The sequence below is a fragment of the Phascolarctos cinereus genome, unplaced genomic scaffold (genome assembly GCF_003287225.1).
Source record: "Phascolarctos cinereus isolate Bilbo 61053 unplaced genomic scaffold, phaCin_HiC Scaffold_3;HRSCAF=262, whole genome shotgun sequence".
Classification (NCBI taxonomy): domain Eukaryota; kingdom Metazoa; phylum Chordata; class Mammalia; order Diprotodontia; family Phascolarctidae; genus Phascolarctos; species Phascolarctos cinereus.
The window spans coordinates 219,433,705-219,449,868 of NW_027555736.1; the positions used below are offsets into that span (position 1 = coordinate 219,433,705).

The 16,164-nt window shown below is 37.8% G+C and overlaps 1 protein-coding gene across 2 annotated transcripts in view; it reads left to right on the forward strand.

The window, feature by feature from the left end:
• The window catches only part of LOC110200923 (stonin-2), a 140,355-nt gene that overhangs the window by 103,809 nt on the left and 20,382 nt on the right, over nt 1–16,164 (forward strand). For both annotated transcript variants that reach the window (XM_020976326.2, XM_020976327.2), the window contains exon 4: nt 7,669–9,510. In XM_020976326.2, coding sequence (XP_020831985.1) covers nt 7,669–9,510 — 1,842 coding nt within the window. The remainder of the gene's footprint in view (nt 1–7,668; nt 9,511–16,164) is intronic.

A 16,164-nucleotide genomic window follows, 5' to 3' on the forward strand; every position in this document is an offset into this window, starting at 1 on the left:
ACTTTTTGTAATATTCTCTATATCTTCTTTGGTCCTAAATTCTTTTATCTATAAATCTGACAAACTATTCCAGGCTGTCTTAATTTGCTTGTGGTATCACCTTTTGTGTTTAAATCATGTACGCCTTTTGACCTTATCTTGGTATATGGTGTAAGATGTTCGTTTATACCTAGTTTAATGCCATGCTGCTTTCCAATTTTCCTAGGAGTTTTTGTCAAATAATGAGTTTTTGTTCTAAAAGCTTGGATCTTTGGGTTTATTGTATACTAGATTACTATGGTCATTTACTATAATGTAATTTGTACCTAATCTATACCACTGATCCACCTTGTTTCTCAGTCCGTACTAGATTGTTTTGATAATCACTGCTTTATAGTAGAGTTTGAGATCTGGTATGGCTAGACTACATTTTTTCTCGTGTTTTTCACTGATTCCCTTGATATCCTTGAGCTTTTGTTCTTCCAGATAAATTTTGTTACTATTTTTTCTAGGACTATAAAATAATTTTTGATAGTTTGATTGGTGTGGTGCTGAATAAATAGATTAATTTAGGTAGAATTATCATTTTTATTATATTGGTTCATCCTGCTCACAAGCAATCAATATTTTTCCAGTTGTTTAGATCTGACTTTATTGGTGTGAAAAGTATTTTATAGTTGTGTTTACATAGTTCCTGGGTTCGTCTTGGCAGGTAGACACCCAACTATTTCGTATTGTCTACGGTTATTTTAAAATAGAATTTCTCTTTCTATCTCTTGCTGCTGGACTTTGTGGGTAATATATAGAAATGTTAATGATTTATGTGTGTTTATTTTGTATCCTGTAACTTTGCTAAAGTTGTTAATGATTTCAAGTAGTCTTTCAGTTGATCTCTAAGATTTTCTAATATAACATCATATCATCTGTAAAGAGTGATCATTTTGTTTCCTCATTGCCTACTCTAATTCCTTTAATTTCTTTTTCTTCTCTTATTGCTATAGCTAACATTTATGGTACCATATGAAATAATAGAGGTGATAACAGGCCTCCTTGCTTCACCCTGATTATACTGGAAAGACTTCTAGCTTATCCTCTTTACAGATAATGCTTGCTGAAGTTTTAGATAAATGGTACTTATCATTTTAAGGTAAGCTCCATTTATTCCTGTGCTCTCTGGTGTTTTTAATAGGAATGAGTACTGTATTTTGTCAGAGGCTTTTTCTGCATCTATTGAGATAATCATATTATTTCTGTTGGTTTCGTCATTGATATTGTCAATTATGCTGATAGTTTTCCTAATATTGAACTCTCCCTGCATTCCTGGTATAAATCCCAACTTGGCTATAGTGTATGATCCTTGTGATATATTGCTGTAATCTCTTTGCTAGTATTTTATTTAAAATTTTTACATCATTACTCACTAGGGAAATTGGTCTATAATTTTCTTTCTCTGATTTGGCTCTTCCTGGGTTTAGGTATCAGCACCATATTTGTGTCATAAAAGGAACTTGGTAGAACTCTTTCACCTATGTTTTCAAATAGTTATAGATTATTGGGATTAATTGTCCTTTAAGTGTTTGGTAGAATTTGCTTGTGAATCCATTTGGTCCTGGGGATTTTTTCTTAGGAAGTTCGTCGATGGCTTGTTCAATTTCTTTTTCTAAAATTGGGTTATTTCATCTGATATTTTCTAGACCCTACAAAGAACTACACAGATAGGTAAGAAAGCAACTACCTTCAAGAAGTTTCCAGTCTAGTAGAGGAACTTAAAACTCCAGAGTGTGACTGTTTTGTCAGAGGTATGGCCAAGCACATCTACACAACAGGAATTCCAAGAGCTGTCACCCCATTCTTTGTCCCCACTGTCCCACCATAAATAAACCTCAGCCTAAATTCACACATCCCACTGTCAAAAGTCACAACCACTCAAGATAAATTTTTTTTAAATTACCCAATTCAGCAATATCTAGTGCCGAGCTGTCTGACAACCCTTTACACCTGTATAATTATGCCATCATGTCTTATAAGTAAGCTCCAATTTTGAATGAATGAATGCATGAATGAAGAAAAAAGCATTTATTGAGTGTTTACCATGCTTGTATTCCCACTGCTTACTGTTGTAAGAAATACAAAAAGAAATGTAGTCTCTACCTTCAAGGAACATTCATTCTTCAGATATTTTTTTAATTATCAAGTATTAATTTTTTTCTCTCACCTTCCCCCCCCATTCCCACCAAAAAGAAAGAAAAAAAGTCCCTGTATTACATAAGCAGAGTCAAGCAAAATGTATACCCATATTAGTCATATTCATATCCAAAAATGAATTTCCTATTTTGCATGTTGGCCTGTTATCTCTGTATCATGGAGAGTGTTCCTTATGAGTCCTGGAATCATGAGTGTTCATTGTTTGATCAGAGTTTCTAAATCTTTCCAGATTTTTTGTTTTTATACTATTATTGATGTTATAGTATAAATTATTCTTTTGGTTCTGCTCTCTTCACTCTGCATCAATTCAAGTTTTTCCTTGTCTTAGGAGCTTACATTCTAATAAAGGGAGAGGAGTGGTGGCTAGGGAAAGGAGTTTCAGTTTAAGAAGTCATAGAAATTGAGTGCCATTTTTCAGTGAAATCTTTATGTTTTCCAACACAGACTCTGTTGTGGGCTGATCACATATCCAAATTCTCTACCTCTGACCACTTTGGCCTCTGCTGTGCTGTACCTCCTAGGGATTGATCAGAAGAAAGGATTAGGTGCTGGGTCAAAAAAGGAGTTGGTCAGGGGTAGCTAGTTAGGTGGCACAGTGGATATAGAACCATCCCTGAAGTCAGGAGGACCTGAGTACAAATCCAGCCTCAGACCAAACACTTGACACTTACTAGCTGTGTGACCCTGGGCAAGTCACTTGACCCCAATTGCCAAAAAAAAAAAGTTGGTTTTGGGGTGAGTGGAGCAAAACAAAGAGAGAAAGAGGCATCAACTTTTTGGAGTTTATGTGTTTTAAGAAGTATGAGTCTCAGAGTGTTGAAAATCAATAAAAGTGTGCCTCTGACTAGTAGATGTACATCACCTGAGAGTTTTCCTACATTTGTCTGTTTTAGGATTTTTCTGGAGAGGATGAAGAAAGCTGACGATGAGGATTTTGCATTACATTAGAGAGTTGAGATTTTTTTTTGAAGATCCACTCTGTGTATAATGCATGATCAGTTAGTTGCTCCAGTGAGATGAAAATGAAATAGTAGACAATAGTCTCTATTCTCATTGTTACCATAATCTGAAAGGATGATAGGAAATATCCGTGAAAATGATAGCAATTCTATATAACAGTTTCCTCATCTGTAAAATGAGGCAATTGGCAAGGTGAAGGAAAAGGAGTAGACAAGGTAAAGAAAACACCTAGGGAGCAACAACATTTAGGTTGAGATATAATGACAGCTATTTCAAAACCAAATGTATGCATTTTTATTGTGAGAAAATTTGGATCTTCATGACAGCCAGGTATTTTTTTTTTTTGGTGATAAGTCAGGTAGCACCTATATAGTGACAGTATTTCCCAAACCCCAAATCAAGACACATGACCTGGCAAATGGCATTTATTTTCCAGAATTTTTCAGTCTGTTTTTTTTCTTTAAATTAGGATTGTCTTAGAAAATCTGGAACATACAGTTGCAGTACTCCCACATCAAAAATGAAGCTCAAAACAGGTGGACAGTAATACACAGGAGAATTAATTTTCAGACCTTGCCAAAAACAGACAGATATTTTGTCCTACCCCTGAGATTTGGACTAAGCAACCTCTAATGTTTCTTATAGTTCTGTCATTCTATGTATGAGTCTAAGTAAATAGTAATATAGAACAGCTTGTTTTCCATGTGAATGGTTAATTCTGTAGTTTCTTTCTTTTTTTAAAAAATTCTGAGGGATCTTCAATCACTCAAATATCTGACAATGAGGTTTCTCTACCTGCCATTTTTCTGAGGACCCTGAAAACATACTGGATTTTATGTTGCCTTGCTCATTTAGTAGACACTCAAACATTTGATGATTCTTCATGTACTTGAAAACAATGAAATGTCTCGCTTGATTTTATTTTGAGAGAATATAATCTTTTAACAGGTCCAGACTAAGGTAGAATATTCGCATCAATTTCCCTTGAGTTGCATCTGTAAAGTCAGTAGAACCTTTGTGGGTGGTTGAGGTTGGAGCAATTACCTTATAGTAGGCACATCTTTAGTACTTATTAGCAGTCTAGTGCACATTAAGCTGAATTTGGGAGCCCTGGAGAAGAGTAGGAAGGGAAGGAACAGCTGCTAATTAAAATGTTGTGATTATGGAATAAATATGTAAATAGAATAAGATAGAGCTGTGGCTTAGTTCTGAAGAGAGACATTTTAGGTTGATTTCCTCTGAGGGAGAAGGGAATGGCCGTCTTCCAACCTGTTTTCATTTTCATTCTCTACTATTTTCCTCTACCAGGCCTAGACATATAAGGAGATTCTAACAAGCTGCTGTATCCATGTAGCCTATGTCAGGACTGTTTATTTTATTCCCAGGAATTATTAGTAATTTCTTGAAAGTCTTGGAAGTCCTCATCCTTGCCTCAAGGAATGGCTTATTTTAAAGAACATTGCAAACAAACATCTGTTATTAAATAGCAGGGTAGTTTTGTAATAAGAAGTAGATAGTTTTGAGGGACTTTTTCATTAAAAAAAAAACACCTCTCCAAGACTTATTCATGAGAGAATAAATTTTCTTTTCTTCAGAGGTTTCACTTACTTTGACTATTTAACACCTGAACATCCTAATCTTTAGATAAGGGCTTCACAAGTGATTGTTGTGGCCTGATTGTGACCTCACAAAGATAGGAGTTGAGTTTCAGTCAGCTCATAGGAAGGAGTGAAACTGCCAAAGAACATGAGGTTATTTATGTCAGTTAAAGAAAAAAATAGGCATAAGCCTCAAAAATAAACAAATCATTTCGATTTCCTCCTCTAAGTTTCAGGAGACTTTTCGTGTAAAGACTGTCCATGGGACTTAATTACATACAATGCTTAGGGCCAAGGGAGCATCTCTTAGAGGTCTTTGTGTGAGCCTATACCATGGCGATGTCACCAGGAAGGACCCTGTTTGATAAGGAGGCTTTACAAGGCAAGAGGCTTAAAAAGCACGGCTGCTCACAGGAAAGAGTAAGAGGCATAAGCAGACAGGAGTGGGAGAGATTGCATGGAATGTTGGGCCATGGTGTCTCCAAATCCTAGTGTCACTTACGGACCATGATGACTCTGGATCCACAGTGAGGACTTCCCATTGGAATCGTGGGAAAGATATTGTCAAAGGAAGACAACACAAAACTCTAAGCATTTACCATTGGGACTGTGAGTTCTGAAGTGGCTGTCCTCTGTTACTGTGCCAGAGAGGAAGAGGGATTTAAGGGGAATTAAATTATAACTTCCCTGGGGGGAATAGGTGATTGTCAGCCCTTTGTGTATGTATATATACAGATATTTTCCTACTTGTTTCTCTTCCTTGTTGTTTATATTGTTTTGTGTTAATTAAATGTTTTTGCTATTGGATTTAGCAATAAAATAAAATAAAATATAAAATAAAAACATAAAAAGGTATAAAAGATTTATATCTTTGGTATGGTCTAGCTACATTAGATGGGGCTCAGGCCCATGAATTGAAATTATCCCAAACTAGCCATGCTGAACCTGGACGTAGCTACATTTTAAATTGTAGGACGTTTCCAAACTTTTCAGTAGAGCTTATTATGTGGTGACATTTAAAGACGTTTTGTTTTACAGTGGATAACATTGTTTTGCAATCTCCTTCAGTTTCGAATGGAGGACTTTTTTGGTTATATTCAGAAAGTATGTAATAAGAAAGATGGAAAATTATTTTCATGAATGAGATTTTCACAAATCACTTGTCATGTCATATATGTAATCCTTTTAGGGAAATTATCCATAGTTTCATCACTAAGCCAGCCCAGAAGGAAGATTCATCTTGCTTTTGAAAATCTATAAGCAAAGGAGTGGCCTTGAGCTCAACAGAGTGGGACAGATCCCTAGAAAAATGGGTGTGGGGGCAGCTAGGTGGCGCAGTGGCTAGAGCACCAGCCCTGAAGTCGGGAGGACCTGAGTTCAAATCCGGCCTCAGACCAAACACTTGACATTTACTAGCTGTGTGACCCTGGGCAAGTCACTTAACCCCAATTGCCTGAAAAGAAAAAAAATGGGTGTGACCACTTACTTGGCAAAGGCTATAAACTAATGTGAGATCTGATGGGTGGAAACTGGGATTAAGAGACAAAGAAAACAGGAAGAAAGGCATAAAATCCACATGCATTTTTGTTTTTGTTCTTTTCACTGATTTGACACTAGTTTCTGAGATTCCTAGCCATAGTGGTTATCGGTCAATGAAACTGCTATGGTCGACCCAGGAGTTCTATTTTGGGCTTCAAAACAGAAAGCTAGGAACTACTAACCCTCTTTGATTCCCAAGCTCTTTTTCCTATTTGTATACCTTTTGGAGAGCACAATAACCAAGGTTTCTACATATCCAGCTGAAAATATGAGATAAATCATAACATTATATCACATAGGAATTCTGGGTCTTAATTATAAAATGCTTTATAATTCTTATATGATTTCACAGTTTATATCACATAAATGGCTTCTATTCCACTTTCCAGCAAGACCAGCCCAGAAAAGAACAAAACAAAGGAGACAGGACAGAGAATAGTGTGAGCCTATTCCATGGTGATGTCACCAGGAAGGACCCTGTTTGATAAGGAGGCTTTACAAGGCAAGAGGCTTAAAAAGCATGGCTGCGCACAGGAGAGAGTAAGAGGCACAAGCAGATAGGAGTGGGAGAGATTGCATGGAATGTTGGGCCATGGCGTCCCCATGGCATAAGGAAGGGAATGTTGCATTGAGGGCCATAGACTCTCTAATCAGTTCAAGTATAACTGAACAAGAAATTTGTTTTCTTCAATATGCCCACTTGCAAAGAAGATCATTTTCAGGATGCAGAAGTTTGACTTTCTGAACTTGAATTTATTAAGGAAAATAAAGTACTTATTTCATAAGCACTTTGTAAAATACAAAGGAGAACCTATGAGAATACAATTCTGAGATACTTTGTTCCTACCAGCATGGTCTTTTTTGAGTGGCAGTATATTGCTGCTTTAGTAGTAATATTGTCAAGGCTCCCAGAATGAATAATTCCAATTTTCAGCACTACTTAGGTATTGAAGAGAGAAAGGGAACAATTATTTATTAAATATCTCCTATATGCCAGGCACTGTACTAAGAACTTTACCAATATTATCTCATTTTATCCTTAATAACCCTATGATATAGGTATTATTTGTATCCATTTTATAGATGAGGAAAATGAGATAGTGGTAAATTTGCGATATGTGATGGCTTCTCATATATACACTTACTATACATGTACACACCCTGCCCTGGGTCACACAACTAGTGTGTGTTTAAATGAGAAGCCATCACATATCACACATCTATATTAACTGTCAAGATCAGGCACATACCTATGCATGTGAACAATAAGTAACCATGAAATTTCATAAGTTCCAAGAAAATTCTAGTAACTCCTTATTTCCTATCCTATCAGTTTCCCTATCCTGAAAATAATTATTAAATGTCTACATATTTTTTTTTCCTTTAGACAATTCTTCCTCTCTCCAGGAAGATGAAGAAGTAGAGATGGAAACCATCAGCTGGCACACTAGTGGCCCGGCCATGAATGGGCATTCTGCCACCCCAATGACCTCCGTTCGTTTCCCCAGCTGGGTGACTTTCGATGACAATGAAATCAGCTGCCCTCTGCCACAAAGCACTTCTACTTTAAAACCAGGCCCAGCATCCATTGTACCTCCTATCCAAGATGTGAATTGTAACTTAACTGAATCCTTTAAGAGAGAACGTCCCAAGAGTAACTTGGTAGACTTCTCAAAAGTTCAAAAACTAAATTTTTCCTCCATAAACCGGTCAACTTCCGTGAATGAGCCCCCACCTTGGAGGGCAACCAACCCCTTCCTGAATGAGACCCTGAGGGATGTGCAGCCTTCTCCCATTAACCCTTTCAGTGCCTTCTTTGAGGAGCAGGAAAGGCGTTCCCACAATAATTCCATCTCCAATACCACAGGAAAAAGCCAAAGGGATTCCCTCATTGTTATATATCAAGAGTCAGATGCCATCACCTTTGATGATTCAGTCAAGAAAAGAACGCACTCTGATGCTGTTGAGAAGCTCAAACAGCTACAAATTGGGGATCCCGATCACCTTGGCAGCACCACTCTACCCGATGATGACCCAGCATCGTGGAGCGGGCTGGATGAGGAGCTGAAGAGCTCAGCCCTATCTCGGTCCAGAGATGGTTGGCCCATGATGCTAAGGATCCCTGAAAAGAAGAACATTATGTCTTCTAGGCACTGGGGACCAATCTACGTAAAGCTCACAGATAGTGGCTGCCTACAGTTGTATTATGAGAAGGGCCTGGAGAAACCATTCCGAGAGTTCAAACTGGAGATTGGCCATGAGATTTCTGAACCTAAGCTCCAGAACTATGATGAAAATGGGAGAATCCACAGCATGCGAATAGACCGTGTTACATACAAAGAGAAGAAGAAGTACCAACCTAAACCAGCTGTGACTCATATGGCTGAACGGGAGCAAGTAATTAAGCTAGGAACCACCAGCTATGAAGACTTCCTGAGTTTCATCAGGGCAATTCAGGACCACCTTATGAGTTTGCCAGTGTCATCCATGGACCTAAGCACAGTGGGTTTGAACTATCTAGAAGAGGAGATTACAGTGGATGTCAAAGATGAATTCTCTGGAGTCTTGAGTAATGGAGACAACCAGATTCTTCACCACCAAGTCCTAACACATATTCACGTGCTAAGTTTTCTCTCTGGACTTGCAGAGTGCCACCTGGGCCTCAATGACATCCTTGTGAAAGGGAATGAAATAGTCTCCCGGCAGGATATCATGCCCACCACCACCACCAAGTGGATAAAACTCCATAACTGCCAATTCCATGGGTGTGTAGATGAAGAGGTGTTCAACAGCTCCCGAATCATCCTGTTCAACCCCTTAGATGCATGCCGCTTTGAGTTAATGAGGTTTAGAACAGTTTTTGCAGAAAAGACCTTGCCTTTCACACTGAGGACTGTGGCAAGCATCAATGGGGCAGAAGTGGAGCTACAGAGCTGGCTAAGGATGTCCACTGGCTTCTCCTCTAACCGTGACCCTCTCACCCAGGTTCCCTGTGAGAATGTGATGATCCGGTATCCAGTACCCAATGAGTGGGTGAAAAATTTCCGGAGGGAAAGTGTTCTAGGGGAGAAATCTTTAAAAGCCAAAGTGAACAAGGGGGCTAGTTTTGGATCAACCAGTATATCTGGCTCTGAGCCAGTCATGAGAGTAACTTTGGGTACTGCCAAGTATGAGCATGCTTTCAACTCCATTGTGTGGAGGATAAATCGACTACCTGACAAAAACTCAGGTAGGTAGATGATCTTTCTCTAATTAATGAATAGCATGGAAGTTGTTAACAGGGCTGGTATCATTATTTCCAATCTCTTTGTTCCTTTAAGTTCTGGTTTTGTTGCTTGTTTGTGTTTTGCCTTCCCTTATATCCCCAGCACTTAGCACTGTGCCTGGCATATTATAGGTGCTTAATAAATGCTTGTTGACTTGACTTCCTTACGTTAGCTTGCCCCCTCACTGTTCAACTACTTCCTTAAAACTTTAAAATATTCCTCTTGAGTTAACTGAGTGCCTGACTAAGACATCTTAGGAAAAGACTTGTTCTTATCTGATTCACTAAAAGATCAGCCCTGTTGATAGAAGCTAGCAGGTTACAGGTGCTAGGAACTTACAGGTTCCAAGAAAATTCTAACAGAAGCATGGGGGTGGGGGATGGGACTATCATTTATCTGCCAGTGATGTAGAGTCTGTGTAGTAGATGTGGGTGAAAAAGATCAATACATGATCAGCCTTCCTTTCTGTATTTGGGAGTGATTTGTGTCATTAGTCAGTTACATTAAAGCCTGTCTCTGTTTTTGAGTTGGGTCAAAGAATATTCCCATTGGAAAGGACTTTAGAGATCATCAAGTAGACACACCCATCATTTTATAGATAAAGAAAGTGAGACCCAGAGGGATCACGTGGCCAACTTGAGGTCACATAGCTAGTGAGTGGCTGTATGGGTTCAAATCCAGGTCTCCTGACCTGTAGCCAGTCCTCTCTCCACTGTAGAGCCACACTGTAGAAAGCGCAGCTCCTGGACTCATGGACTCTCTTATAACCAGGACCTATCTTGCCAAATCCCCAGGCTGCTGCCATATGCATACTGCCTTGGCTATTCCTACCTCCCCACTTTATACCTCTTACTCCTCTTTTGGGCACAGTGACCAAGTCATTGTTAATATTGGTTCTGAAAAGGGTGTGACAGTTGACTGTCCTTTGGCTCTACTTACTATCCCTATAACCAAAATTCCCTTCTCTGGCTACTCCCCACATGTATTATATTGAAATGTAGGCTTCTTTAGGGTAGCACTCTCACTTTTGTATTTGTATCCCCAATACCTTTCATAGTGCTTGGAATAGTAATAATATCTAGCATTTCTGTGGCACTTTAAGGTTTACAAAGCAATTTACATACTAACAACATTGTGAGGTAGGGCTGTTATAAATCCCCATTTTACAGATGAGGAAACTGAGGCTTGAGAAAAGGTTAACTGACTTACCCAGAATCTGAGGCAATATTTCAGCTCAGGTCTTTCTAATTCCAAGTCTAACACTGTCCGCTATGCCACCTAGCTGACCACTACACCATGATACATTATCAGTTTGGTTATTGTAACGACCCTGTGAGGTAGGTAGTTAAAAGTACTATTATTTTACTGAGGAGTTAAGCAAGGCTCACATAATTAGTACCTGACAGAACCAGACCCTGAACCCAAACCTACTGACTGTCCACTACACCAAACTGACTGGAGAATTGGGAGAAAGAGATAAAATTCAGAAAGCACACTTAAGGGGTTTTAACTCTATCAGATAGTGTGAAAATAGCACATAGATGATAAAATTGTCTATTCAGACCCAGATAGTCTAATCATAGCCATCATAAAAAAGAGATCAGAGGTGCTTCTGTGTTGAAGTGAGACAAGGAGAGCAATGACCTTCTAGAAATGTCTGTTCTCTCCATTCCAAGTCCTAGTGATAATGAGATGCCATATTGCAAATCATTAGCAAGGCTCCTTATGATGAGTGAGCCTGGGAAATAAGCTAACAGGCAGTAGTATTAGGCCTTGGAGTCTCTTGAAAAATCAGTTACCTTCCTGGTTTATGTTAAATTTTGGCACTAAGTGCATCTGTCAATTAAGAAGTCTTTTACCACGGCTGTAATTGTTGATAATCTTCTGATTTATAATAATAGCTAACATGTATATAATATTTTCAAGTTTACAAAGCAGTTTATAAATATTACTACGTAACAACCCTGGAAAGCAGGGGATATTATGATATCTATTTTACAGTTAAAGAAACTGAGGCAGGCAAAGGTTAAACAAATTGCCCAGGGTCACATAGCTATTAAGTGTCTGAGGTCGAATTTGAACTGAGGTCTTCCTGACTCCATGTCCAGCACTCTAAACACTGTGCCACCTGGCTACCTCTAGTGGGTCTTTTCCGCTCTGTCAGTTAAGTTAATAACAACCTACAGAGAATTATAATATCAAAAAATCCCAGATTTGAAAATGAACCTCAATAGCCTTATAATCCAACATTATAAAGGTAAGCGAAGGGAAAAGGCAACCAACATTCTACAGCAGACCACATAATTATATTTATAAAATTGACTGAAAAGAACAGAGTAGATAATCCCACTGTTTATTATTTCATTAACAAAAAAATACATATGATTTGGTAGAGCAAAACACAGCATAAAGTGCAGGGCTATCCCACAACAACTTGTCTTCATGCGTATGTAAAAATCATAGAACATCCCTTGAAAGCTGGAATAGAGATCACTTTTTCAACAACACTTTGATTATAAATATCAAGTGAAGTGTAAAGCAGGGAAAGCTAGCTTGGCAGAGGTGTTGGTCACTGTCATGGAGAATGTCCAATGCTGGGGCAATGGAGGAGATTACCTCTAATTGGTGACGTTCTTCAGAGGGTCTTCTTAGTGAATAATATGGTGCATCAAAGTTCTACTACATCAACGTACTTCCTAAATGAGATCAATCCAAAAGCACAAAAGTGCCTACTACATTCCAGACATTGTCCATAATAACTCAAATTCTGCCTAACTATATTTACATAGGACAAACCAAATGAATAAATAATATTGATGGTCCACATCTGCAGTTGAACAAGTAGCCTCTATGGCTGGCCTATTAGTGTACATCATTTGAGAAACACTGCAAGTGGATGAGGAGCTAGGCCCAGAGCTGAATTGGAGATTGAGCTGAATTGTCCTTGGGAAAGGATTAATTGGAAGACAGAATAAGATGCAGTCTGCACAACTAGTGGTATTGCCAATACCAGTGAGGTCGTAAATCTATCAAAATATCAAAGAAGCATCCCCAACAAGCCTCATCTCATTCTGAGCTGAAGTGCTTCTGATGTTATTCTTAGAGGGCTGTGCCACATGTTTGATCTTATCTTTCATTGCCTGCATTGGCTTCCATTTTTTGGTACACATCTCATTAAAATCTAGGTGAGTCAGTGAGTTCCCTGTGCCTCCATTTTCCCGTTTCTTCCTCATTGGAATTATTTCTATTTGTGACCTCAGAATTTCATTCTTGAGAGTTTCACCTCTCTCTTGGATTCTGTTCTGTCATAGTTTAGTCCATAGGATTCTATTTATCCCTTCTCTGAACCCTTTTGAAGTCTGCTGTCCAAAAACCTAAGGTGCACATCAAACTATGTTCAGCTTTCTTTTCTTTCCCAAACTGCAAAAAATGATGAGGGGGAAACATCATTCATAACTAAGCAATCAGCAGATATTTTTGATTATACCTTTTTGGTCAGGATTAGGTTCAGATTAAAAGGCCCAGTTGTTTCTTCATATTTTGAAGGATGAAATGATTGTAAGGGGAGAAAGGAGAGGGTTAAGGGGAGAAGAGGAAGAGGAGAAAGAAAAGGGGTGGGAGAGAGAGAACACATAATTTAATTCACCCATCACTACTAAATTATGCCTCCATGTGGGGCTATTATCTCTTTCCCAAAATCCTTATATCCAGGTAGCCTGTGGTATAACCTAATGGCAATATTTCTTCAGTTTCTGCTTCACCTAACTTCACAGGGACCTCTTAAGGTTGCAGTAATCCAGACATTTGACAAGAGACCTCAAGGTTCCAAACTATTGCTAACATCTACCTCATTTTTCACCATATTTCTAAATCTACTACTTTTTAAAACTTCTTCCCATCCTAGCCCCAAAGAACCTTTGGAGGGATCTTATTCTTTTTGTATCAAGGAGCATCTTAGCAATGTGATGAAGCCTATGGACCCCTTCTCAGAATATTTTAAGTGCATAGGATTACAAAGGAAGCTAATTATATTGAAATAGTTATCAAAACATTAAAAAACAAGGTCATGGACTCCGGTTTAAGAACTTCTGCTTTATTCCCAATTAATTCTGAGCAAGCTTGAATATTACCCTTGACAGTACCCTAACAAATGGTTTTTTTTATTTCTTCCCTGAATAGGAAGCAGAATTCTAGTTTCTATCAGACCAAATAAGAACTGAGAATAAACTCATTACGTTTCTGTCATTAGGAAAAGTTAGGAAAAGGTACATCAATTAGTACATGTAGTGTTGGTACCATACTATGAAAGCTAAAGAAAACATACATCCTTCCTTTCTAATTTTTGTTGTTATTGTTATTGTTCAGTTGTTTCAGTCTTGTCTGACTCTTCATGACCCCATTTGGGGTTTTCTTGGCAGATATACTGGAGTAGTTTGCCATTTCCTTCTCCACCTCATTTTACAGGTGAGGATACTGAGGCAAACAGGATTAAATGACTTGCCCAGGGTCATACAATTAGTACGTGTCTGACGCAGGTTTTGAATTCAGGAAGGTGAGCTTCCTGACTCCAGGCCTGGCAAGCACTCTATCCACTAAGCCACCCAGCTGCCCTAATAACAATTGTTAAACTAAATAAAAAGAAGATGGCATGTGCTACCTGTCACAGTCATAGTATTAGACAGTTTTGCTTCATGTTTTGAGGAAATACACTTTGTGAGCATGGGGAGGGTTGCTTTTTGGGTGTTTGGGAAATATCTGTTGTTTCAAAAGAAAGTATATCATTGAAAAAAATATGAAATAAAAAGGTAGACTGGATTTGGATACTGTCTAATTTCAAAAATAATAATTGCTAACATTTAAATAATACTTTTATGGTTTTAAAGCACTGTCACCCACACTATTTCATTTGATCCCCAGAGCTAGCTATGACCTCAAAGAAGTTAAATAACTTCTCTGTATATTAGTTTCTTCATGTGTGAAAAAAGAATAATAATACTTTTACTTACCCAGCACTTAGCACAGTGCTTAGGCACTTAAAATGCTAATTAATTGACTGACAAGGTTGCCATGAGGAAAGTACTTCAAAAAACTCAAAGCATGGGCCAGCTAGGTGGTCCAGTCCATAGAGCACCAGCCTGGAGTCAGGAGGACCTGAGTTCAAATGTGGCCTCAGACATTTGTCACTTATTAGCTGTGTGACCCTGGGCAAGTCACTTAACCCCATTGCCTAGCAAAAAAGAAAAACTCAAAGCACAAAACAAATATAATTTTATTATTGTTGTTATTATTGTGCCCATTTTACAATGAAAAACTTAGGACTAAAGATGTGAGGTGACTTGCCACACTTTGGTCACATAGCTAACTGGTAGCAGAGACAGGGCTGCTGTTTCCTAGTGGATAACTCTTTTCATTATACAATTATTCTCAGCCTTTTCAGGTATGAGGACACTTTTAATCTCAAAAAATATGTTATACCCCTTCATCACAGTGGTACTATTACTACCCATTGAATGAGAATGTACATAATGATAATGAGCTTTGATGAGTTCTGTAATGTTTATAAATGATTTTGTTTTGTTAATCATGGTAGCATCTACATATATTTCAAAAATAGCATGCAAGATATTACTTATTCAGTCTTCTTTAAAAGGTACATTTATATATATATATTTATTATCCTGAGTCATTTAATGAGAAGAGATCCTTTATAATAATTCTTCAAAAACCACTCCACTACACCATGCTGTTAGTAATCTATTAATTTACTAGTATTGAAAATAATGTATTTCTCCAGCTCTTAGCCATTTTTTGATACCATGCCAGCCTTGATAGCTACTTACCTATGTATGTGGCACAAGTAACAGTTTGTGCTCAACATACAGAAAAGGGTTAGATTACATTAATTTTTCCACCAGTGTACCACACTGTACAACAGGATGTGTTTTGGGGAAAAAAACTGTAGAATGATCAATTGTTTATTTATAAGGCTTTGCACCATAGTATCATGAACTTAGAAAAGTCACGTTATTCAATCTATCTTGAAAGTACGCAATAGAAGTGCTTATAGAAAATTATTCTTTCAGTTGCTAGGGAATCATAAATAGATTGTCTTATTTTATACTTTGCAGTAATCTAACTTAAGTGCAACATTTAATAGCTACATTCTAGTTAATTCATTTTCTGAATGTTGAAACTTACAGTACTATACTTATCCTTCTTTAGTTTCCTAAAGACTGAATCAGTTTTCTTTTTTTTTTTTTTATTTCTTTTTTTTATTAATTTATTTTGATTTAGCAACAATCACTTCCATAAGCTTTTGAGTTTTAAATTTTTCTCCCCCTCCCTCCCCAAGATGGCACATGCTCTGATATAGGCTATACATATATATTCCTATTAAGCATATTTTCACATTGGTCATGTTGTAAGTAAGAATTAGAATCAACAGGAGGAACCACCAGAAAGAGGAAACAAAACGCAACAGAAGAAAAAATATAGCAAATAGTATGCTTCGATCTGCATTCAACCTCCATAGTTCTTTCTTTGGATGTGGATAGCATTTTCCATCATGAGGCCTTTGGAGATGTCTTAGATCCTTGTATTTCTGAGAAGGGTTAAGT